Source organism: Mauremys mutica, chromosome 1, assembly GCF_020497125.1.
Source record: "Mauremys mutica isolate MM-2020 ecotype Southern chromosome 1, ASM2049712v1, whole genome shotgun sequence".
Classification (NCBI taxonomy): domain Eukaryota; kingdom Metazoa; phylum Chordata; order Testudines; family Geoemydidae; genus Mauremys; species Mauremys mutica.
The window spans coordinates 50,083,682-50,110,951 of record NC_059072.1 but is presented as its reverse complement, the minus strand read 5'-3'; the positions used below and the strand labels follow the sequence as shown (position 1 = coordinate 50,110,951).

Here is a 27,270-nt window from a genome sequence, read left to right as displayed (position 1 = left end):
TGTTTAGATAATGATATGGAGCCAGAAAAGGCCAGGAGAATACCCACGTGGAGTTGCCACTCAGATGGGAAGTCTTTGGGGCAGCATGGAAGGGTAGGTGTCTTGGAGTATGTCTACACTGCATTTTAGAACATGCAGCAGCGTGTCTCAGAGCCCCATGGGCTTGCACTATGGTGCTAAAAGCAGCTGAGTAGCTGAGTAGCTATTTAGGCTTGGGCTCTGAAACCTACCCTCCTCCCCAGGGTTCAGAGCCTGACCTCCAGCCTGAACATCTATACAGCTGTTTTTAGAGCCATAACCTGAGCCCCACAAGCCCAAGTCAGTAGCCCTGGGCAATAAGACTCACTGTCACAGGTTTTAAAAAGCAGTGTAAATGTACTCCACAGATCTTGGGTATCTATGTGGGTAGGTTGTCTCAGTCATGTGAATGCAGATGCATTCTGTGTTGGGGAGTGTATCCTACACAAGCTCCGAAAGGGTGATGTGGGCCTGAGACAGCAATTAACATACCAGGCTTCACCTGGACCAAGAGCCAGGCTTAACTGAGGATGAAGCCCAGCTGGGGAGGGGCAGGGAGAGAACTACAAACAGAGGAAGTTGAGAGCAGAAGAGATCTGGAACTTCACAGGAGAGTGTCATTAGCCCAACCCTTTATAACAGCATCATAAACGACCTTCCAAAGATAGCTTGCTTCTTGCTTGCTTGCTTATATATACCTGCCCCTGGAAATTTCCACTACTTGCATCCGAAGAAGTGGGTATTCACCCACGAAAGCTCATGCTGCAAAACGTCTGTTAGTCTATAAGGTGCCACAGGATTCTTTGCTGCTTCTACAGAACCAGACTAACACGGCTACCCCTCTGATACTTCCAAAGATAATGAATACAGGCACAGGCATCACATTATTTGCTGATGATTCTGCTATAGAGACCAAAAGCAGAAACCTTGAAATGTCTCCAAAAGAATCAATAAGGCATTTCAGAGGAGTACAGAATGAGGAAACAAGTGGGGCTGCAAGTTCCCCATCGACAAAACTAAGGGAATGATCTTCACCACATGGAAGATTTAAAAAAAGTAAAATTATAAATACAGCAGATAAGTATAGTGAAAAAGAAACAAACTCGTAGGTGTGATATTTGATAACAAGCTCATCTGGAGGGACCATACTGAAAATATTATAGATAAGTGAAAAGGAAGAATCAGCTTACTTATAAGCAAATATGGAAGCTCCAGGGGAGCAGATAAGAAAATGGTGATAATACTATTTGGAGGGCTAATCAGATCTATTACTGAGTATAGCTGGCAGGTCTTTAGGTCAGCATAGAAAACAAATCTGAGAAAACTAGACTGTATCCAAGCACTGGCATTGCAGATAGCATGTGGTGCCTTCATTATTATGACTCTGTGTGTGATGAAGTTAGCCACCAGAGAAATGCTTATCACTCTTAGAATGAAGTCCCTAGACTTAACCTTTTGGGCCAAACCACTAGGTAACAGTGAAGATGATAAAACTAAGCTAATATATGCTGATTGTTGCATATTAAGTGGAAACCAAGTAGGACAGAAACTGAAAATTCCTCATGTAAGTAAGGTAAAGAAGTGGATAAAGGATCTCAATGAAAAGAAAGGCTTAAAAGAAGCCAAAATCTATAGTTATGGGAACATACTGTATCACTGGATAACAATCCCCTCAAGACAGATATGAAATTATATAATAAACAAACGCAAAAGAATGATAAATCAATATACCTGTGAGAAGTGGGGATGCTATTGCCAAATGTATTCTGATAGCTCCAAAGAGGAAGGAATGGGTACAGTGGGAACAGCTTTCTGTGTGCCCACATTTAGGGTTAACAAAACCGTAAGACTAATTATCTTTATCTCTGTCTTTACAGCTGAGCTAACAGGGACATTGCTAGCACTTACTTGGTTTTTAGATGTGCAGCCAGCTGCCGTGGCCATCCTGTCTGATTCCTTATCAATGTTGCAGGTACTATACAATGGCAAGTCTGACAGCAGAAATGATATACTTAATGAAATATTACTGCTAACAACCGAATTAGCACAACTGGATATGACCATAGCAATAGAATGGATCCCTGCACATGTAGGGATAGCTGGCAACAAATTGGCAGACAAAGAGGCTAAAAATGCTATTAAGCATGAACAAGTTGACCTAGAGATCCCCTTAAGCAAACTGGAATTTAAACACTTACTCAAAAATAAGCTAAGGAACAAATGGCAAGAACTGTGGGCACATGAAACAAATGGGAAAAAATTTCATGAAGTATGCCCAGTAGTTGAAATAGTTGATATAATCCAAGACCCTGAGAGAAAGAGTAAAATACCTCTATTTGGAATTGTAACAGGTCATTGTAGATTAAACAGTAATCTATTTCTAATAAACAAACAAGGATGGACTATACGAAACATGAAAGGTTCAGAAATTGACAGATCATCTGTTATGGAATTGTAAAGATTGTACCAGTGAAAGGAGATACTTATGAGCAGGGGGTTGGACTAGATGACCTCCTAAGGTCCTTTCCAACCCTGATATTCTGTGAACATGGCTATATGGAAAACTCAGAAACCTCAGAAACACAATTTTCTTTGCAACACCTTTCCAGTGTACCAGTGAAAGGAGATACTTATATGGAAAACTCAGAAGCCTCAGAAACACAATTTTCTTTGCAACACCTATCCAGAATATAAGAAAAATGGGGCACAATTAAAAAAACAATTCTGCAATTCTGTGAATGGTGACAGGTTATGACTTAAAGTCTAACTACAGAGTCCAGTGAATGGCAGTCATAGACTCGGGAATTCAGTATGCTGTGCCACAAAACCCAGGAAAAAGAAGAAGGGGGATGCAGGGAGAATATCTGCAGTCACTTTCTTGGATGACAGAGAGACACCAAGAGGGACTAGGAGGAAGCCCGGGGGGACACTAAACTCTGTGATCGTCTCCTGAGTATGGAAGCCTGGGAGGAGGCCAGAAGAGAGGTGAAGCAGCTACTGGGTGCAATGCAGGCTGGAAAAAGGGCCTTGTCCAGACTTCCAGGGAGAGAGCTCTGGGGAATGTTCAGTGGAAGACCAGCAAGAGGAATTGAAGAAGCATGAAAGGCCAAGCCCAAGGAAAACGGCTTGAGTTTGTACATTTTGTTTTGTTAAGAGATTCAATGAGAGGGCCCTGAGAGTCCCAGCCCTGACAGAAGGGTGAGCCTAGAGAGGTTGTGGGGCAAAAAGTTCTGAGAAAGACTGAATAGGAAAACTCCTAGGGAGGCAGCAGTGAGGAGTTGGATGGAGCAGCCCATGGCTGCTAGTTGTGTGGTCTCTGGACTGTAACCCAGTGTAGTGGAAGGGCCCATCCCCTTCCCCCATTTCATTTTAAGAGCTTAGCTACTTGAAAAGACACACTATCAATGGCTGACTAACTCCTTCCATGGCTGCTACTCTAAATAGCATTAAATCCTATTTGATTATAGGATATAATGCAACAGAGAGCAGCTGCCCCCTCCTCCCCTTCTCCTGCCCCTTGCCTACCCACAAATTCCATGGAGTTCTGGCAGATGAGCTGTCCTGGGGTCATAGAAAAGATGCCAATGATGGTGTAGAATTAGCACTCTCTCATAGAGTACATCTCGGTCCCCTCTGCTGGTATAAGGGGAAGGGACAATCTAGCTCTTAAACAGCAAAACACAACTTAGTTTCCAATGGAGATACACATTTGGAATGCAAATCTTGGATTTTCAAAGAGTTTCATCCTGACTATCCTTGGGTTTTGAATTTTCATTGAGAGTACTTAGCACTACCCAAATGGGAACCCCCCTGAATTTTTTGGCCACTATAACAAATAGCTAAACATCTCAAGGAGTATGGGTTACAGAAAATTCTGCCTTTGTGAGTTCAGCCTTTTTTCCTTCTTAAAATGAATAAAGTACATCTCTAATGAAGTATATCAGGATCTTAAGGCACACCACTGTATATACAAAAGATACTTATGAGCATATGTTTCATCCCTCAATTGGCTCTTCTAAAGTTGTGTTGAAAGGATTTTCAGGGGTACACACTCACTTAATTTACAATAAGATTAACAATAACAAAATATGACTATGCAAAATGTTAATGTTCCTGAACGGAGATGACACCTGACTATATCTGAAGATTTACATGTCGTGCAATACCTGCAGGGAGATTAGAGTGCAAAATTCTCTATTCTTTGGTTTTCATCTTGATTTCTGGATCACAGAATAATCCAGTACTTGATTTCTGATCTCTGCTGCCATTTCCCCATATAGTTATGTATATATCTGAATGGATAGTTATGCTTTCTGTGTGTTCTAATGTAACTCCTTTAATACAATCTATTAGCGTTACCTTCAAAGACCATCCAGAAGGTTCAGCTAGTGCAACATGTGGTTGCTTGCCTCTTAAATGGTGCAGGTCAATATGAACATATTATGCTTGTGATTTGTTTGTTGCACTGTCACATATCTGCTTCCAGGTACAATTCAATATTTAATATCTATAATATCCTGACTGTCTTAAGAACTAGATATTTCAGAGGCCCTCCCTTTACTAGCCTCTAATAGAAATTTTATTCTTCTAGGATGCTGTAGGGCACTCCTAAGGTCTAGGATTGGGAACAGCTGGCAGTGTGTTCTTTATAAATATGCTACTAGTAACTCCCAGGATAAATTTTCTCCAGTGCACAGTTCACCATGGCCCAACACCTGAAAACTTTAGAAAGCAGTGCCAGTTGCATTTGTTTGCTCTGATTTCTTAGGTTTGGGCCTACAGCCAGAGGCTGCTAATCTCTGCAATGGGTAGTATTGGTAGTGGTTGTAGTGGTTTTAATTTACACAAATAGTTGGCAGAAGTTTGTAGTGGTTTTAATGTATACAAATAGTTGGCAGAAGTTGTGTCTGTATGCTCGTATGCCATGCTCCCACCAATCACAATGAGAAGTGTGATAGTCATAAATGTTATATCTTATACCTTTCTAAATTTAGATTTGTTTTATGGAACTCAGAGGCCAGGCTCCAGCTTGAGCTCAGACATCTACAATGCAATTCGATAGCCCTGCAGCCTGAGCTGCACAAGCCCAAGTCATTGGCTATAGGCCAGCCACAGGTTTTTATTGCAGGGTAGACATATGCTTTGACACAAACATTAGGAGAGCCCATTGAAAGACTCTATAGAGTAGCTGTTAACTTGTTTTAGTAACGGTTTAATATTCCTAAAAAAAACCCTCTAATTACTAGGTAAAGTAAAAGAAGTGAAGAAAATCTTTAGATTTGGCTGGTATACTACTTAAGAAAACAACCACAGTTTCAGATGGTATGTATACTCCTGAACAAAAATGGGAACCAGGAAGACAAGAAGTAAACCGGCATAGCTAAATGGCAAGAATCAAGAGGTTATCTGAGCCAAACAGAAATCCTTCAAAATTTGGAAACCCTACCTGAGTGCAACCAGCAAAAGCGGCATATATTACAGTAGGCAATATGTCGGAAGGAATTTGAGAGCTACAATGGAATTTGAAGCGCAAATAGCTAAAGGTATTAAAACAAACAAGAAATTACTTAAGTATGTCAGAAGCAGGAAGCCTGCAAAAGAAATGGTGGGTGTTCCAGGGGCTGGAAGTTAAGGACATTGCTGAGAAACTAAATGATCTCTTTGATCAGTAAAAGCAGCAAAGAATCCTGTGGCACCTTATAGACTAACAGACGTTTTGCAGCATGAGCTTTCGTGGGTGAATACCCACTTCTTCAGATGCAAACCAGACTAACACGGCTACCCCTCTGATCTTTGATCAGTCTTTACCACAGAGGGCACTGGGGAGATGCTTACCCCGACGTGCTTTTCTCATTAACTGGTAGCGCTAGAACAAGGATTTTCTGAGGGGGACACATACCCCCTGCAGGGTTTCTTGCACCTTCCTCTGAAGCTTTCTATCCACAGTGAGAGACTGAGTTCCCAGTGAGGGGTCCTTTTGGGGGGTTTCAGGCTCCTGGGGGCTCTTGGTAGGGGGAACCCTTTGGGTAATGTAATGCCAATATTTAAAAAGGGCTCTCGAGGTGATCCCGGCAATTACAGACAGTAAGTCTAATGTCAGTACCAGGCAAATTAGTCAAAACAATAGTAAGGAATAAAATTGTCAGACACACAGAAAAACATAAATTGTTGGGCAAAAGTCAACATGGTTTCTGTAAAGTGAAATCATGTCTTACTAATCTTTTAGAGTTCTTTGAAGGGGTCAACAAATGTGGACAAGGGGGATCCAGTGGACATAGTGTACTTAGATTTCTGGAAAGCCTTTGACAAGGTCCCTCACCAAAGGCTCTTACGTAAATTAAGTTGCCATGGGATAAGAGGGAAGATCCTTTAATGGATTGAGAACTAGTTAAAAGACAGGGAACAAAGAATAGGAATAAATGGTAAATTCTCAGAATGGAGAGGGGTAACTAGTGGTGTTCCCCAAAGGTCAGTCCTAGGACCAATCCTATTCAACTTATTCATAAATGATCTGGAGAAAGGGGTAAACAGTGAAGTTGCAATGTTTCAGATGATATTAAGCTGCTCAAGATAGTTAAGACCAAAGCAGACTGTGAAGAACTTCAAAAAGATCTCACAAAACTAAGTGATTGGGCAACAAAATGGCAAATGAAATTTAATGTGGATAAATGTAAAGTAATGCACATTGGAAAAAATAACCCCAACTACACACACAATATGACAGGGGCTAATTTAGCTACAACTAATCAGGAAAAAGATCTTGGAGTCATCGTGAATAGTTCTCTGAAGACATCCATGCAGTGTGCAGCAGCAGTCAAAAAAGCAAACAGCAAGCGGGTGGTGAAGCACTGCAGTGGGTTACCTAGGAAGGTGGTGGAATCTCCTTCCCTAGAGGTTTTTAAGGTCAGGCTTGAGAAAGCCCTGGCTGGGATGATTTAGTTGGGAATTGGTTCTGCTTTGAGCAGGGGTTGGACTAGATGACCTCCTGAGGTCCCTTCTAACCCTGATATTCTATGATTCTATGGTGCTGGCCACTGACAAAGACAGTATAATGACAAGACTCAGAATTGTCAATTTGCTGATGGCAATTAAGCACTAAATTAAAAGTAGATTTCACTGATGAATGGGGCACATTAATTTTTCCTGGTCTAATTTTTAGGCCCTATCCTCCAAGTGGGTCCCCAAGTAAGCAAACACCAATGCTTGTATAGAACCCTGTTGAGTTCAGTGGGGCTGCAACCAGGTGCTGGGATCTGTCCATGCAAGATTGGGGCCTGCTGGTCTGCGTTAAAGGGATGCAGTTTTTCTTTAATAAGGAATTGCTATGTTAACTGCTACTGTTAACTAATGCAATCTTAAACATCTGCACTGACCACAAAATTCAGGAATAGGAATTTTAAACAGAAGTATCTTTACTTTCACTAAGCACTTTGCAGATGTGGGACTTTTTCCAGCTCCCACTGAAGTTAGTGAGAATCTTTCCATTGGCGTCAGTGGGCTTGGAATAAGGCTTATAGTCTGCAACATACTTGATCCTGGAGTGATAGCAGAGGAAAACACAAAATGCTAAAACAATAGATTTGTGAGACTTAAAGGTCACTTTTAGAGGTGGCTTAGCAGATCCCCCCCCCCCCCAAATGTTTCTCCTAGCACTTCCTGTATCGATCATACCATTAGAATTAACTGAGAGGTATTAGCTGATGAAAGGAGCATCATAGTTAGAAGATGCCACTGAAACAAGATTAGAACAAATAAAACCTCTCCTAGATCTAGAAACCAAGATCTAGAGAGGCTGGAGAAAACAGAGATCAAATCTCACTCACCACCCAAAACAGGAGGAGTCAGCCAGTTTCCCCATCCTGGAATTTCTCTCTATATATAAATATATACTTAAAATTGTAATTAATGTACATGAAGCTGTAAATGTATACGTAATTAAGGCCCTACTTAACTTGTGATATTGCAGAAATTGCGGATTCCGCAATATTATGCTTCCACTGTAATTTTGACATCGGGATCCCTGCCATGCGTGGGGCTGACAGTAGGAGCCCCATGCAGCCGACAGTGTGAGCTCCTGCTGCCAGCCGCAGGCCCCCGCTCTCAGCCTCGGGCAAAATCGTTGAAAAGTAATCATGGACTTTATTACCACAATTAATAAGGTCCATTATTACTTTTCCACAATTTTCCTTGGCTTCTCTGCACCTCAGCTGCAATCATCTCACAATTCAAGTAGGGCCTCATATATAATTACAATTGTACAGCATCCACTTTTCACTACAACTCTTATACGGTGCACCTTGTAGGGTGCATAGAGAGTGAACCAATGGTACTAATGCTTCAATAAAAATATAAAACATTCATTAATCTATCCCGCTGTTACAGCTTTCAAAATATCACATCATTCAGCTCCCACATCAGTACCAGCAAATAGGTTGTATTAAAGAAATTCAGAATCCACAAATAGGAAAAAAATTCCCATGAAAATATACAATAACAGTAATACTGTAGGAAGACACAAAGTATACATACAATTCCAAAGAGAACCCCAGTATATATGAACATAAGTATGATCTCTCAGACAAAAAGGCCAAATTCAGTTTTATCAACATTTCTTGAAACAGAGTCAGTTTACTTGAAAATCTCTGATTAATTTTTAAATTATTTTCATATTTTTAAATTAGTATAACATTTCAGTAATTTACATCAGAATCATGTCTCCTGTCTTCCTCCCTTTGTACAGCACCTAGCACAATGGGATCCTGACTGTAACTGGGGCATTTGAGTGTCCTTGAAGAACACATATATATACTTTAATTCCCTTACTGTAATGGGATTCCTCATATATCAGATTATTTTTTGTTATTTGTAATCCTTATAGTATGTTATGATAATATGGATTTAGCCTGGAACGACTAAAAATAAATGGATTCCTTGCATGCGCTCTGCCTTCATAGGGCCCTAATCCAATATTCCTTCCACCGACAAAACTCCCATTGATTTAAAAAGAGGTTTTGCTTGAGCAAGGAGTCTGGGATCAATGTAATAGTTTATATAGTCGACTATATAAACTATTACATTGATCCCAGACTTTTAATAGACTTTTAATTCAATGGGTTGCACAGAGTGGATCTCATTTTTGAGCACCATTGAACTCTTGGGGGTTTTCTCCACTTGATGTGCTACAGCTCCACAGCGTAGACATCTCCCCCTCATCTTAAGTAACCCATCTCCACAAGAGGGGGTAGCTAGCTCAAAGGAAGAATTATTCCATTGACCTAGTACTGTCTATACAGAGGGTTTCGTCATACCCCTGGGTGACATAGTTTGGTCGACCTAACTTTTTACTGTAGACCATCCCTATACCGGCATACTTGAAAATTAGTTATTTGGGGGAGGGGAGTCATTAACTCCTGGGATTAGTAATGGGTATTGTGCCTTTCATCCATTAGTTGTTGGCACTGATATCTTCCACTACCAACCCCCAAATACACTTCAGGTCAGAAGTCACCAGGAATAGTTGTCATTTGATGGCTGATTAGTGACTTGTGTAAAACAAAGGATATTTACAAAGCCAAGTTATAAAGTGTTGAGGACACAGATTTACAATCCACACGCTGCAAGATGTCTTATCATATATGGACCCAACACTCCTATAAATATTGGCCCACATACTTTTGGCAGCCACAGAGTGCACAACTCAGGAAGGGGAAGTGCAATGCTGGCTTTAAGCCAAGGCTGGTTGTGCCCTGGGCATAAGTTAGAGCAGTCTGAATGCTACCCTGACTTGTGTCAGCTGCCATTGGTCCCAAGGAGATGATAGAGAAGCTGAGAATAACCCGGGCACAGGGAAGCCCTGTCCATGCCTCTTTAACCCCTCCTATACTGGTAGCCAGGGTACAGCATAGGAAACAGTATGCCACAAGCTGTTCTGGAGCGTTCCTGACATGGTCAGCACAAGGTGACTGCCCCACAGTGCAGCATTTGGCCCATTACGTATTGATGCTTGAAAACACCTCCTAGAGGGATCCAGAACAGCTGTAAGGCAGCATAACCTCATCGTTCTACCGTAAGGGGATATCCCTATGGAGAAAGTTTGGCAGGGGAACTTTGCAGCCATCTGTGTGTCTTGTAGCTGAGCTCTGCAGCATTCTAGTCATCAGGAGCATGGAGGGATGAACTGCATGGATCACAAACATGGATATATGGAAGCACTGGTCTACAGCTTCTGCATTTGACCATTCCATGTGGTACTGCCCACACAGCAGAGGCATAGAGGCTACTGCAGGATGGGGTTGTAGAGCCTATTCGGCAGTTCTACCCACAAAATCCCCTTCCCCAAGCTATGGGTTCTTTTCAAACATTGCACCCCAGTAAGGGGAAAGGTGGACATTCAGTATAAAGGTAAAGAGGGAAATAATTGTTACTGCAGGAATCAATGTATATTTCTGATTTACTTACCTCTAAATTTTGCCTAAAATAAAACTGAGCATTGCTTGTATGAACTGTATGCTCCCATTTGGAGCTGACATTAATGAATGCAAGGCCCTTTTCTCTTTGTTTGCAACATCAAATTAATTAGCTCCATTCTGACATTGGTATTTTTTTCCCATGCAGTTCAGGGCTTTAGCATTTTTCTTCCTTTTTCCAAAGGGCATCTTTAGTGCTTTTTATCTACCATAAGAAGAATGCATCACTTCTGTGTTTCAAAACTAAGACTATCTATTATAAAAACGGATTGTGATGTGACGACTTGGGCCTGTGCTGGCAAAATGCTTTTCAATTGTTATACTACATGGCAAATTGCCCAAACAATTGCTGTAAATGCATGAGCCATAAACTCTACTGCCAAGGACACTGGTAGGTTAGCTCCAATAAAAGAAACAATTAGAGTCTTGAGGTGAAAACAACAGAGATGAGGTGACAGTTATCGAAAAGGCAGAATATCTAATTTAATTATGTAAATATAGGTTTGTGGATAACACTGATACTTTTAATGTGTTCGGGATTTATCAAGTGGAATAGAATATTTTATAGTTTCAAAATGGGACCATATTTTTTGGGGGTGGGTGGGTTATGTGATGTCTGATTAGGCTGACCATATTTCCCTATGCTGAATATGGGATACCTGGTAAAATTACTCGTATTCGAGCAAGTTCAATGGCAATCAATCAGAACTATGTTGCACAAACATTCAAATTAACATCAAGTTGACTGAGCCCCTGTTAAAAAGAAACGTTACATAGTTGGATTCTTTTTCTTTACCTTCTTAGCTTTAAGGCTTTAGGGTTCACATGGGAAAGGGGTGACATAAAACCACTACCCCTCACACACACACAGGGAGAGATGACACACACACACACACTCCCATCCCCTCTCTCAAACGGGGAGGGTGACTGACCAACCCCACCCTCCCTGCCCAACTCTCTCAGCCCTCCATGCCTGGCTGGGCCTCCTGTACATACCCACCACTCCTGGTACCCGGCACCGTGTCTTAGCAAGGCAACACGTGAGGGGCACACATGGTCACATTCCCCCCTCCCCAGATTTCTGCCAGGGTTCACACCAGAATGTGGCCAGCAGCAGCCTTTTGGCACTGTGCAGGAGGGAAGGGACAGGAGATGCTTCCACCCATAGCAGAGGATGTGGGGGGAGAGGGATGAACTCTGTCTTTGCAGAGTTCATCTCTTCTCTCCCCCATCCCACTGTGTGACTGGAAGCAGGTTCCTTCCTGCCTCCACAGTGTCAAAAGCAGGGGCTGCTCCCGGCACCAGCACGCCAAGCGCGTGCTTGGGGTGGCAAGCCACTGGGGGCGCTTTGCCGGTCGCCGCGAGAGTGGCAGGCAGGCTGCCTTCGGTGGTTTGCCTGCGGAGGGTCCGCTGGTCCCGCGGCAGGCATGCCAAAGCCGCAGGACCAGCGGACCCTCCGCAGGCAAGTCACCGAAGGCAGCCTGCCTGCTGTCCTTGGGGCGGCAAAATGCCTAGAGCCGCCCCTGGTCAAAAGGCTGCTGCTGGCCACCGACATAACCAAGCCACCTCCATCTACAGCACAGGCAGGATGCATTGTTCACCAGGGTCCAGGGAACCTGACTGCAGGGGCTTCAGTGAACCCAGCCAGAGAGGTGGCTTAGCAAGGGAGAATGCCTACAGGATGAAGCAGCCCTGCGCTCCCTGGGGCAGAACCCAGGGTAGATGGGGATGGGTGAAGAGGGCACTAAGCCTCCCCGGGGGCTGTGATGGAGCCTGCAGGTTCGGGACACTAACAGGCTGGGAATCTCTCTCCCCACTCCTACCCCGGCCACTTCAGAGCTTAGCTCAGAGGCAGAGAGGCTTCCCAGGGGCTTGGCTCCTCCTGGCCAGCACCCCAGGCCAGAGAGTCTTGGGCTTTTCTAGTGCGTCAGCCCAGCCAGAGGCAGTGGGAGAAGGAAGGAGCCTGCCGGCCAGGCTGTTGGTGAGCTGGGTGCTCCGACCAGGGGCTGGTTCTCTGCACAGCATTGGGAGTGGAAGACAGAAAATGCAGGACAATTTGCCTGTTTTTTAGAAAAAGTCGGGACACCTGCAAGAGGGCTTAAATACAGGACAGTCCCTTGAAAAATGGGACTCTGGGCACCCTATGTCTGATGCATTTGTGAACAACTCTTGAAAACGTGCTCCCATTATACTAACTCTGCCCCAATTATTAACCTCCTATTCATTTTTTATCTTTTTTAGTGTTTTGTTGTTCTGGGTCTGATTTGACCAAAATATTTTCTCTTGAGAACCTTGTAAATGCTTAGGCCTGGTCTACACTGGACAGGGAGGAATACGCAACTTCAGCTATGGGAATAGCACAGCTGAAGTCGACGTATCTTATTTCGACTTACCTCCCATCCTCACAGCGTGGGATCAATGGCCGTGGCTCCCCCGTCGACTCCGCTTCCACCTCTCGCCCTGGTGGAGTTCCAGAGTCGACGGGAGCGCGTTCGGAGATCGATTTATCGCGTCTAGATGAGACGCGATAAATCAAACCCGATAGATCGATCGCTACCCGCCGATCTGGCGGGTAGCATGGACATACCCTTAGAGTATTACAGCAATCATTATTTCAATTTCAGTCTCCACACTTTGCTGCTTTATCATCATCGTTAGAAAAGTTTCATCCTTCAGCAGCTCCTGCTGAGACAGTCTTAAACTCAGAGAAGGTAGCAGACAAGAGACACTTTTCTTTATATGAGACTGTATATAAAGGTATTGATGCAAATTTGCTAGAAATTAAGAAAGGACACCCTTCTTTGGAAATCACTTTCTCTTTCTTTCTACATAGGCACTGTTGCTAGGAAGCAAAGTTAATGTTTTTTGTGTTTGTACCTTTTAAGCTGCTATTAAATGTATTCCAGGTAAATATCTTGTAATTTTTTAAAATAAAACTCTAAGAAAAATGGTAAATTGGGAAACACAACAGCATATTACCTTTGATATAGACAAGAACTAGGTAAGGCATATTCGTACATTGATAGGTTCTGCATTAGTTCTTACTTCTCAAGAAAAGATCTAGAAATTATAGTAGAAAGTTTAGTGAACCCACCTGCTCAATGTACAGCATCAGCCAAAATGATTAGATTTAGCTGTGTTAAAAAGTAATACAGTGTTAAAAGGTAAAAATTTTGTGCCATTGGTGGAGATTCTATGACATTGAAGTCATATGTAAAATTTGATACCTTATTGCAAGATTGCTTTTCCAGAGACTTATTGTAGTACTAGGATTTTATGTTTTAAGTATTTTGTATAATTTAGAATGAAGGCTAAAGAATAATAACGTAGGGTGTATTAAATGTATTGATGTATGATATGATTTAACCATATTCTGCCAGCCACCCTTTCCGAAAGCAGAAAGCAATGGCCTACTGTGCCATTGGTAAAGAAGCATTAGCCAGAATCTTATGTCTGAAACTGATTTCAAGGCAGTAATACCACTTTGTTGTAGGTTTAGCATTTTGAAATAAGTAAAAGAATGCAATTATTGTTTTCTCCTGCATTGCAATTTGATGTTCCTGTTCAAATGCTTTGTGTAAATCAATCCTGTTTTGTGTGTGAATGAGGAATGTGTGTGTTAGAAGATAAGTGTGAAGGCCATCACTGGACCAGATGTTCTAGGAAGGAATTGAGGACGGATGTAAAGGCGCCAGGAGATTGCAACACGCCCCTAATGAGATGTCAGATTGAGGACACTAAAAGATGTGGCAGGCATCCATCAATGGGGACAAGATAGCTGTGATCAAAACCAGCATGAGTAACTCCCTGAAAGACTGATGAAAGAACAAGATAAAGGATGAGAACAATTTAAGAAAACAAGCACTCGTCAAACGACAATTGATTACAGCATGACGGTGCAAAACTCATTGGTCCTAATGAAGGAAAATCACTATATAAACAGGGAACTTTGCCATGAAACTTTGGCTTTGTCCTGCCAAGACTTCCCCAAAGCATCGTGTCGTGACCAACAGAACCCGGCTCCTCTCTACCTGTGATCAACCTAGCTGGCCAGTAGATTGATCCAGACTCTGGACTGGTAACTATAACATCGACTAGCAGGACAGTGTGTGTGTGTGTGTGATTGAATGCATATGCTAATTGTTGTATCTCCAATAAACATGGCATATTGCCTTTTCCCCTGAAAAAGATCCCGTTTGCTTCTTATAAGCATAACATTATTACATGACCTTCAACTACCAATAGTCTCAGAGGGGCCTCAGTCTAATTCTTAGTGGATAGATATCACCAAACAAACAAAACAACTGCCACTAATTAGCTTCCATGTTGACAGTCATAGCATAGAGGACAAGGACTGAACGGGTATGGAGACCGAATGACTTATCATCAAAGGACTAAGTCAGGGTGGAAATACACTGATAAGGAAGTGAGAGGAAGCTTGCATTGCTTCCAGTTCTGTGAATAGAGGACTTCAGTATCCAGGACAGTCGATTCGGTTTCTTTCACAGGCATTAAATCTGCACAAAAATAAATCAATCAAACAAGGTACACAATCATAGGGAGTGTACGGCTGACTGTTCCCATATGTAGAATGAGTAAATTATAAGATTATATAAACCATTTTGAATGTGTTTCCCACTTTTGGTTGCCTCATCTCAAACTAGGAAATGAAACCAGAAAAGGTCCATAAAAGGGCAAAAATATTATTATTGGTTTCCAAACAAGGAGAGATTAGAAAGAATGTCTGGTAGCAAATGACTAGGTGGAGATACTGTATGTAAAGGAACATACAACAATGATAAATAATATTATGAGGGCCAATTGATCCAGGGAGCAACTGTGAGGGAATTTAATGTTTTTTGCTGAATAAATAATACCCAATAGGGTTCAGGCAATGTTTGTAACAAACCTATTTTTGATTAAGATTATTTGGGATAGTGCTTCCTGGGGGATTATTGCTTCCAATTGCTAATATTTTCTTCTTTTTTTTAAGTCTTAGTTTATGATGGAAATGGGAAGATAGATGGCACAGAACAAAGTGCCTTGGCCAGGTCTGGGGATACAAATAATTATAGCCCCAAAGCAAACATAGTCCCTGGAAATAAGATTTTATTTTCTAGCTCATTATAAAAGAGCTTAAGTTTAAGTGGCAAGCCTGTGCAATCTATAAAATTTAGTATATATCTACGAAGTCAAGAAGCTTTCTAAGTTGGAGACTTCTGTACCATCAAATCCAAACCTGAATCCTAGCCTGGAACTAGTCTCAAACCTAATTTTTTAACCTTAGCATGGTCCATCTCTAATTTTTATGGCTTATCTTAGAGTTATGATGTTTTTGAACATTGTGATGTGATTGCTCATATCTTGAATGAAGCTAGACTAGCCATATATATGATAACTCTGTATCTTACCAGATATCACTGTAGCACAGTCATAGACCATTAAGATATGGAGCATTATGGAGATAGCTGCACAAGAATAATATAAAGAACCTAATCCTGGAGACATGTTACACCACTCTTTGGTACAGAGAACTCTCAGAAACCAACTTCAGTCACTCATACCATGGGCTAACTTCTGGAGAGACAAGGTCTGCATGGTGGGCAAGGGGAATACTAAAAAAAAAGACAGGCGTAACAGAGCTGCTGGGGATTGTGTTAAGGAACCTTGTAAATTATCAATACTATTTCCTGTTACCAGTGTGCCTGTCCCCAGTCCATCTGTTGAAGATGTGTGCTCTCCCCTTGTATAGCTGCAGAGAGGGAGAAAGTTGAGTCAGTGGTTAAATTTCAGGAGCGTTGTTAGTTTTTTAAGCTTGGTATGAGAGTGAAAAATTGTCTCTTTCCCAGATCACTGAACGAGGTAGTGGACCTCTGGAGGGAGTATGGGCCCAACCTCAAATTGCTGTTGTGGCAAGGGATTGGGGAGGGGTGTGAGGGTCCCATTCTCTTGTCCTTCCTGAATGCCATTGTGGTGTTTTTATCCTCTTATTCATCAGGCTTCTTCATGTTAAATCTATTTTGGAAAAGTCAGACAGGGAGAAGGTTTCAGGCTACGTGACCTCCTTTAAAGCATTTCCTGCACTGTTAACTAGAAAAAACAACAACCCTCAGCTACCATATCAGGAGAAGTATTTAAAAAGGTTTTTAGCTTTCTCCAGTCATTTCCAGAGCTCTCTGTGTTGCTCAAAAGCTTGTTTCTCTCTCACCAATAGAAGTTGGTCCAATAAAAGATATTACGTCACCCACCTTATCTCTGCAGTATACCAAGCCACTTCTGTAAGAAGGTGACAGGTGCCATAAAGAAACCATAGATAGATATATGGCAGTCAGGTGAGACAGAGAGACAGATAGTGTCCTTGTGAAGGGGTCAGAACTGGTGACCATATAAAGCCCTATTCTGCCACTTGTGAGTGGGGACTACCTGAGGACAGCTCCCTGACTTTGGCGCATGGGAGGCTTAGAAAGCTTGCATGCAGTAGAAACTTGGAAGCAGGTATGGTTTGAATAGGGCTCTGAATGTGCACAAAAATACCAAGATATGATCAATACCAATGAGTGATTTTTATCTTTCTTGCATCACTAGAATTAAAAAGAGAAGGCAAATATGAGATATCTATCAATATATCTATTAAAAAAGCTAGGAGACCAAGGAGATTTATGCCAATTGTTCTCTTACACTAATAGAAAATAAGAACAGGAGAGTTTAATACACTCATTTTCAGGAACTCTGCCACAAGGACAACCAAATACCTGCCTATGCACTCAACAGCCTGCATAGCAAAGGGGAGCGGAGGTTCTGACTCTTGTGTCTAATTCAGTGGTGCAGGGCAGCATCACATGCAGCAGCCTGGTACAGTACTCTTTGGTGCTGCTGTCAGCAGGCACCAGGGACAAATAATTGGTCATTAGAGTTGGTGGGCAGGGTCACCTGGGGGGGGGCAAGTAGGGCAATTTGCCCCAGGCCCCGGGCCCCGCAGGGGCCCCGCAAGCCCTGGCTCGCCGGCGGTCCGGGTCTTCGGCTGCGGGGTGGGGGGGCCTTCAGTGCTGCCAAAGAGGCAGAGCAACTGAAAGGCCCCCTGCCGCCGAAATACTGCCGAAGACCCAGACCGCTGCCGGGTGAGTACAAGCGCCGCAGCTCCTCCACTTTGCCCCAGGCCCCCTGAATCCTCTGGGCGGCCCTGTTGGTGGGGAGTTTTTCATGACAAAGCTTTTCTTTTTTTCCCCATTGCAAAATGGTGATTTGTCAAAACTGAAACTGTTTGTGGGAAAGTGCCTGTTTCAACAAACTTCTCATCTCAAAGAAATTTTGGAAAGAAAAGATTCAGAATTGTCAAAATATCCCATTGTGACATTTTCAAAATGAAAAAAAAAAACAGTGTTGGGTTTTTTGTTTTGGTTCATGATGAGTATTCATTTTGAAATTTACCAAATACATAATATATATGTGATCGAAATCAAAACAAAATGTTGACTTCCCCCCAATTTTATTTTATTTTTTGGGCGGGGGGTGGGGAGGGAGTTGTTGATTCACTAACATTTTTGAGATTTTGCTTTGTTATCCCAATTCAGGAAAGGAAAAAACTTTCCAGGACAAGAAAACTGTTTCTTGCCCTGCTCTAGTCACAAAGTCAGCTGGTTCTTGCAGCTGAGGACATACACCAGTTAGAGGTATCTAGAAAACCATGCCCCTATTGGTCATTGGTATGTTAGCCAGCCACATCATCCAACATTTTCTTGTGTGCCACTGAAGGATTATGGACTATATAGCCACTCCTAGCACAGACATGGCTGCTTGTTCTCATTATTGTAGCTGTCTTTCCCCTTCCCTCATCACAGGACATGGGCCGTATTTAGCTGTTAAAGTGCCTATTTTACTTATTTTTCCCTTCTTCTATTTGGCAGGGGAAATCCAAGTTTTATGTTTAAAAATTATATGTGGTTAGCCTTCAGTAATTATTTCAGAGCAATTGAAATCTATTGTCTTCAGCTTCAGAGCCAGAAGGCTGTGGCTGGATCATGACTTAAAATTCTTCATCAGAATAAACAGCTAGAGTGACTCTAGTAACAAACCCGCTAATTAAATCTGTCTCTCATGCTGCCAGGCTGTGTTTCATGTAAACAAATTTTAGGCACTTTAAATGTTTACTCATAGATACAGAAAAATATAACTTGTGATGTGGACACTTCCCAGCTGACAACTGGACTGAGACCATAAAACAGTTCACTGAACAGCCATCAGGTTACTAATAATTTTTGATCAGTACTGAACTAGGCTGGATTTGAACTAATGACAACTTTCTCATTTTTTGAGACTGTATTTAAAGAACATTTAAGAACCGCACAAGAATGGTTGGTCGAAGACAATATTGAAATGTTCATTATCATGTTAGTTCAGTGGGCAAACGGACTTTGACAGACAATAGAGACAATGAACAATGGAGTACAGCCATTCATTTCAGCGGTATATTTCCATTTGTCCTAAAATCCTTAAGCAGTGGCATGAAAGACTGCAGACACAGGCCCTAGTTCTGCAAACACTTACACACATGAGAAGTCTCATGAAGTTCAAAGGGACTACCCAGATGCATAAAGTTGCTCATGTGGATGTTGCAGGATCAGGCCCATAGTTATTATAAATGTCAATATAGTGATATCACCTAAAGAAGCCAATGAAATTATAATGGCTGCAGAAGAGTCTCACACACTTAAACAGTTCAGCATGCCTAAATATAAAATTAAAGATAAATAATGTACAAAGAACTAAGTTAGGTGATTTGGCCACTGAAGTAATAAAATCAGTATGGTTGAGAAAAGATAGTCAAATTGCAAAACACCTGTCTTTTTTAATCAAGTTTCACACAAGCAAGCTTCGCCATGACCAATATTCCTCATACTTTACAGTACCAATTACCCAAACTTAAAAGGAAAGTCTACCCTGGTGGAGATGGTGTTGTCATTACAGAAGCAGACCAAAAATAGGTTTACAATTATATATGAAAATGAATAGCAGTCAGTACTGTAGTCCTTAGCGGCATGTTGTTTATTTTGTTGGTTCATTACATTTATTTTTCTATCCCCTGACTTCAGTTTTGAATATGCTGCAAACTTTTGTAATGACAATGCCTAATTTCAAAATAAAAGTTGTCAGGGTGGACATAAGCAGTGAGTTATATGGGCCCATGGTGTCCGTGCTCCATCAATATTTAAGAACATGGGCCAGGCTCCACCAATGTATGGGCTTACCGCACTTTGGGGGGCCCCACACTTCAGGTGGATGCGGGGTCCAGGGCAGCCTGGGGAGTTAGCAGGGGGGCTGGTGCCGGCAGCAGCGAGTGACCCAGCCCCAGCCCGCCCTGCTTTACTCTGCTCCGCCAGCTCCCATCGTCACTTGCGGGAGGGGGCAGAAGCCGGAAAGAGATGGGGTAGGGGTGGGGGTTTGGGGGAAGGGGTGGAATGGGGGTGGGGAGGGGGCGCAGCAGGGGTCGCTTGCAGCTGCCGGCACCAGGCCCCCCGCTAATTCCCCAGGCTGCCCTGGACCTCGCGTCCTCTTGAAGCACAGGGCCCCACAAAGCACAGAGCCCGGAGCGGTTACCCCAGTCCATCCTATGGACAGAACAGCTCTGGGTCCAGGGCAGCCTGGAGGGTTAGCAGGGGCCTGCTGCCAGCAGCAGCGAGTGACCCGGCCCCAGCCTGCCCCTGCTCCGCCCTCTCCCCATCCCCATTCTACCCCTTCCCCCAAGATCCTGCCTTACCTCTTTCCGGCTTCCACCCCCTCCCCCAAGTGACGCCGTGAGCCGTCGGGGCAGAGCGAAGCAGGGCGGGCTGGGTCTGGGTTGCTCACTTCTGCCGGTGCCATTAACCCCACAGGCCACCCTGGACCCCACATCCCCCTGATGTGCAGGCCCCCCAAAATACAGGGCCCAGGGCAGTTGCTCCAGTCTGTCCTATGGACAAGACAACTCTGCTTGGATCCATTCTGGGCCTCACCAAAAATTATACAAACCTGGCACGCATGGGGGTGGAAGCTGCAAGTTTTGGCAGGTAGGTAGCTGGACATTGGTTGTTCTGGTACTTGAGAAGGCTTAGGAACCTATTTGGGACAGTGGTGTAAGCATATTAGCTAGATTTTTCTGCTAAAATGAACATCTCTCAGATATATTGTTTCAGGCTGTCTGCAGACTCAGGAAGACAGCACTCCAGTGTTTTGCACTTGTTTCACATTTTCAAGATTTGCTTCAAAACCATGAGAGCTAGAAATAGCATTTTTTAACAAACGAAACCTTGGATTCATGAGCACAATTGTGTGGCAAGTAGTGAATTCCACAGCCAGGGCATGATGGAACTGTAGGCTCTGACTATCATAACTTTAATGAGGGCAAGACTGGGCTCCGTGAGCATATCATCACTCTTATTGGCGGCATGACCACTCTAGCTGTGAGAACTGCCCTCCACAGATTTTGACCTGTAGTGGTAGGAAGAATATAGAGAGCAAGCTGGGAACATCAGGGCTGGCTTGACAACAGCAGTAATGCAGCTCTTTCAGCTGGCTCCTTGTGAATGGACAGCCTGCTCTAACAGCAGTAGGGAACAGCTGCTCTCATGATAAGAAATGTGAATATAGTCATTTCCTAATAATAGTAATGAGCTTTAGTCAAATCCCCATGTCTGTATGTTGACCGAGGTGTACCCTTACGATTTAAGATTCTCCATAACAACCTTGAGATTAAACAGCTGTACACAAAGCAGGAAGGGGGTGTTTTAATCCCTTTTTCACTCACTGTTTCCCTCTTTCTGATTGTGATGTACAATAATCAAAAGCAAAGATTAAAAATTTAAACACCTTCTTTTTGAGATGGCATCTTGTCGTTCTACCAACACTCCTGGAGCAAACATGCTCCAGAGTAGTTCTCAGGTTCTTCCAGCCTTGATTCTCCACTCCCTCCCAGCCACACTCAGATGGGGAGGCAAAGACACAGGGAATTGGTTGGAGCTCATTGATTCAGGACTGTCTGACCCTAGCACAGGCTAGAGCTGCAAAGAAACAACATTGGCCCTCAGGGACCTTATGCCAGCAGAGGATTGGGCATCAGGGAGCTCTACCATGTTATGTCCCCCCTATGCCTTCTTCTGCCAGGAGAGGGGAGCAGCTGGAGCAGAAGCCAGCAGAGCAGCTTCTGCTAGCTGCCCATCAGCAGACAGTTGTGCAGGAAGACTCACCACCAGCTATCAACAGCAGCTTTCAGACCACTCTGCACTTATGCAACTCAAAATGGACAAAATGGACCATCAAATCTGACCCTTTACGCTTTCACCTATTCACTACATATAACATAGCCTTTATCCTAGCCTTTGTCCTTATTTTTGTTTCTGTTTCAAACTAGCATCACTTCAGACAGTCCACAGAGAAAAGTCAATTGATGTATTAACTCTTGAAGAATGCTACAATAAAACAATTAAGAATCTACTTCTAGGAAAGAAAGCACAAGACCAACCAACCGGCTTACTGAGCTGCACCATCAATTTAGAAAGTACCATTTTGGGGAAAGAGCAAGAGAAGCAAGTGGGTGATATCTCTAGCAGTTATGATAAAAATGACAGTATCCACCAGCTATTTCAAAGAGGGTAGGGAGCCAAATGTGCACACACTGCCATCATGAATTACACTGCACTCATGCTTACATGTACTCCAACTGTTTCCATATCTGTTTCTTGGCATAATATTTATGCCATTCAGCCACATCTCTCATATGCTTGCCACCACTGTTCTAATGACTTCAGGCAAATAATGACCAAAGACACTATTAGCATCAATCCACGATAAAATCATATACAAAACTCTAGGACCAAGGGCCATAGTTCAGATTCATTGTCTGTGCCTTGTTGAAATATAATACAAATTGCGCCTTACTGAAAGTGTTTCCACAGCTCATCAGATACTTGCTGCTATGTATTACAGACATTTTTCTTAGGTACAGTCTAATGGAACTAGTAGGAAATCAACTTCTATTTAAGAAAAATGGAGTTAAGATACCCGAGTGAGAGGCACAAATTGTCAATTTTCACTTCAACTATTGCTTATACAATGCTATATTTGTTAATCTGTTAGGATGCATGTGATTCAAATCATATGCATTTTCCAACTGTTCTCTTTTCTAAATGCTGACCTTCAAATGATTAAATGCTAGAATGTAATTAGTTTGAGTTTAATATTCTTTTTCCCTTTCTGTGACTTGTATACTTGTGGGACTTTGTAAGGCAACTGCACAACCTCAAACAGGCCAACAAATAAAAAGCAAATAACGTGCATTATAAAAACTCCTTTGAATGAGTTTTTGAACTATTCAAAACTCCATTGAATATAAATGATTTCTGAAGCTTGCAAAAGCATCCTATTATAGCAAGACATTTTCTACATATTATACTGTCAATTCTGATACAGTTTTTGAAAGGTGTTATAAATCAGATATTAAAATTCATGTTTGATTGAATCTCAGCATGGAAGGACACAGAGGAAGGCAAAAAGTTTAGAACAGATCTGTTTAGCCATGTTTAAGCACAGAAGTGTGTGTGGGGGCGGGGGGGGGGGGGACAACAGTATTGTGCCAGGATTTTCAAAAGCACTTGTGTGTTTCTGATAATCACACCCAGGTGCTTTTCAATTTTTATAAGTCAAGAGGTTCACTTTTCATTATGAAATTATGGTATTTTTGAGCCCATGTTGAGGGGTCCAGTTTCTTAAAAATAATCATGTTGCAGGGCCCATTCCTGCCCTGACGCAGACAAATAGTCCTGACTCATGTGAGTAGACCCATAAAGTGCCAAGATGGGCCACTATTGTGTATCCTCAGTAACTTATTTCTGACAGTGCATGCTATCCTTTTCTTCTTATTCTCACAAGTAGTTCACACTGAAGTCACTGCATTAGGCAAGCAGGGTTCGGCCCACAGTCGATAAACCTATCTGGTTAAAAATCCCTTTTTTAAAAAGTTCTTAAATACTTATCTATCTGAAAGATACATGATCTGTCAGGCAAATTATCCATGTTTTGAGATGAGATTTAAAGACTTTTAAAATTTGTCCCTAACGTTAGGCATCTGTTAGTCCATATATAGGTACCCGAGTAAGTGCCCTGATTTTCAAAAATGTTGACCAGATGTTCTTATTGATTTGGCCTTGGTGTCTGTCTGATAGAAAAAAACACTCTAATCACATTTGATGCGATTTAACATTTAAAAGTCCCTGTTTTCATGACTAGGTAGCAATAACCCTTAGCTATGGACGTACTGCATGCACTGTAAGTAATCGTGCTTTCGGAGCCAGAGAGCCCGAATCTGATCTCACACCAGTGAACATTGTAATTCTCCTGAAGTCCATGGATTCACACTGATGTAACATTAGATTCAGGCCCACATAGTCTCTCAGGGACCAGAGAGAATTTTTAAGACAGCTTATATAGATCCTTTGAGAGTGCTTTTATTTACACTAAGGCCTCTTTACGCTGCCCTGGTACTTAAAGTGGGTGTCAGGGCAATTTGCTGATGTCATGCAAAGGGACCTTCATGGGACTGAGGCAGCAGGACTTTTATTTATACTACCACAAAAACATACATCCCCTGTGGTTCCCTGCTGCATGGTATGGGAGGGAACAAATCCATATGAAAGTCATATGGGGCATTTTGGAGAGGAAGGTGGCTAAATGGGATGCTACTCCCTTTCTTATTGTTCATTCTTCTGTCTGACCCCAGGTCAGAAGTTAGCATATACAGGGATGGCAGGGAGAATCCATAGCATGGCATGCTTCTTTCCCACACCCTGATTCTAGGCAAGCCATAGGAGAACTCAGAGAATTAATGCCTGCAGCACCATTAAGTCCCATTGCATGCTCTTCCATTCAGTTATTGCGAACAACTGGAAGTGGTAGATGCTCATCACAGCGGTTGGGTAACAGAGATAGAAGAGGTATTGCCCTTCAAGTCTGGCAGCAATCTGCAGGGTTAGGGTCCTCAACTGACTTCTTTCTCCCTGCACCTCCAGCCCCTGGTCCAGTTGGGGTACAGGTATCCTGCCCTTCACTTTTGCTCACACAGGGAAGTATAGGCCATATGCATTTAAAACCACAAAGGTAAAATAGCATTGTCTGGGAAGTTACATAGAAAATTAAGGCTGAAAATTCATTATTAATTCACCTGTTGTGCCTTGATATTGCAGAGAGAACTGCAGACAAAACATGGTCCTGATCCTGCTGTCCTCAGTCAAGCAACATTACCATTGATTTCTACTGGGATGGTGCCTGAGCACAAACTGCAGGATTGGGCTTCATGGGCTTGATCATGCAATGGGAGTTTTGCAATTGACTTCAATGGGAGCAGGAGCAGAGCCCATATATGTGCTGTTTTATTTATGTGTAACAGGTTGAGTTAAATAGAAAATAGGAATCCAGAAGTTCAGATATATTCCTGAATTTCCTTGAGTTTGTGAGTTTAAGTCATAATTTAACCATTAACTTTTTGCTTTCTAGTTACTATAGTACATATCTGCAGACATTGTTTTAAAATAAACCAACAGATTTCCATGATAAGGCTTATTTTAATGTGCCTGTGTTTGTCTATTTTTTTTGTATGTCACTGTTAATCTCCTTTGTATTCTCGCCTGTTTAGGATTTTTTCAGTGCCCATAGAAACATCCATCACTGCTGGGAAGAAGATCTCACTACAGGCCACCGGCAGCATAGCCCAGCCAATGACAGAGAAGATTGTTCCAGCTGCTCTGAGTGAAACAAGTCCCCTCCCTGAGTTATTAGCTTCCTGAACCACCATTACTGGTTTTTGGTTTTAGTAATGATATTTAGAAAATTCCATATGAATTCACAGTACACACCTATTGTGACATATATCATAAAAAATCTGGGTATATTTTCTGCTTTAGAAAGGTTTTTGATATGCCAAAGAACTGAATTTAAAATTTTTGTGACTATAAGCCCACCTCAGTGTACAGCCAAATTCCCACGGATATTAATTGTAATTCCGTGCTGCAGAGATTAAAATCAGCGTTTACCCCTTAATTTTTATTATTTCATGTAGCTGCAGAACCCACATTTACCTTCCCAACCAACAGCAAATGTGGCATATTTAGTAATAATAACGTTTGACTTCATGACTTAACACAATTGTATTAAATAAGTATGTGCTTTACTGAAAACAGTTCTTGAGCAGAATGGTTTTACTAATCCTGGACAACAAGTGGAAGCAAAGCTTAATGGTTGCAGTTAAAAAGTCAGCATTAACCAGCAGATACCACAAAGTTACCAATTATTCTCTTTTCTCAAATATGGAAAAACTGGTGTCTCAGATACAACTGTGTGATTGTTGACACAATGCTGACTTTTAAATAGTGACTGTTGTATTTGAGACTTTGAAAACCAGTGAAAACTAGTAAGAAGTCATCTCACCTGCTTGGCGATGTCTTTAAGCAACCTTTGATGTATTTGTCAGTAGCCTCTTCGTGAGATGCATTATCCACCTCCTGCACAGTTTCTTTCTTATGACAGAGTAGTATGTAATTTTTGTCATCGTTGTTTGCCCAGAATGTACCAACAGATGTCTCATAACGTATGCAGAACTCAACTTTAGCTCCATTTCTCTGATAAGGAGGAACCAATGAAATCTTAAAGAAGAACTGGTCAGTTTCACCATCATAAGAATTAGGCACATATTCTGCTAAGATGTCATAATAAGTTAGCCAGTCATCCAGTGACATTCTCACATATATCAACTTTTCAAAAGATACATTTAGAACTCGAATAATGCCCTTCATACATGTTAACCCAGGTAGGAATTCAATTGACTCTAGCAGTACTTTCTGTACACGCACTTTTTGCAAAAGGTCTTCTTGTGAGGCAGGTAATATAAACAGAGGAGAGAGAAAATATTCCTCCGCAGTTAAAACTTTAACTTCTAAGTCATCGTTTTGTGATGTGATTGGAACATCCCAGGTATTAAACTCTTTAACAGACACAAGATCAAAGCCGAATGCATCAGCAAACGAAACTTTTCTTGCAATGGTAGATGGGGGTTCTGGTTCCATGTCTTCTGAAGAAGCAGAATTCCGCCTTCGGGGAAGGGGGGAGAAACGAGGCTTAAGGGTTCCTTTAATATCTTCATCTTCTGAAAGGGAGTCATTTAAAGCAGGAACTTCTAATAAGTTATCCCTTCTAATCTGACTGGGTTCTTCAAAAGACTCCATTGGGCTCTCTGATATAAACTGAAAGAGAACTCTGCAACTAGTGGCAGCTGATATTTGAGACACTATGATTTAAAACAAGGATTAATGTTACAGTTGACATTGAAAGAAAAGGGAGTCAGGTCTATTAATAGGTGCAGTGGTGTGTAAACTATGTTGGACTCTTCTCCAAAGGCTTTAAATCTGATAGCATTAGTGTTACAATTTCAGACATAAGTTTTAAATAATGCATCGACTTTTTTTTTTTTTAAGGAAGCATCTACAGGCAAAGCACAAAGGTAACATTTAAAAATCTGACTTCTTTGCATTGTCAAAATGTGATAATATATATATTTTTATACAATGAATTTACATTGTAAATCAAATGTATAACATAGCACAAATGTAAAGCCATAAATGTCCCATTGGGATACATGTTCTGTCAACAAAATGTTTTCTTTACTGTGCATAATTTCGACTTTACTTCTTAAGGACATTATTTACATTGTGTCCAAATACAAAAATGCAAGGGACACAGAGAACCAAATTCTGTCCTGATTCTATAC

The 27,270-nt window shown here is 42.0% G+C and overlaps 1 protein-coding gene across 1 annotated transcript in view; it reads right to left on the bottom strand.

Annotated features, from left to right (window-relative positions):
• PPP1R3A (protein phosphatase 1 regulatory subunit 3A) overlaps positions 1-26,728 on the bottom strand; it is a 37,588-nt gene extending 10,860 nt beyond the window's left edge. Inside the window, exon 1 of the mRNA XM_045008238.1 lies at positions 25,935-26,728. Coding sequence (XP_044864173.1) covers positions 25,935-26,728 — 794 coding nt within the window. The remainder of the gene's footprint in view (positions 1-25,934) is intronic.
• Between the last annotated feature and the right edge of the window lie 542 nt (positions 26,729-27,270).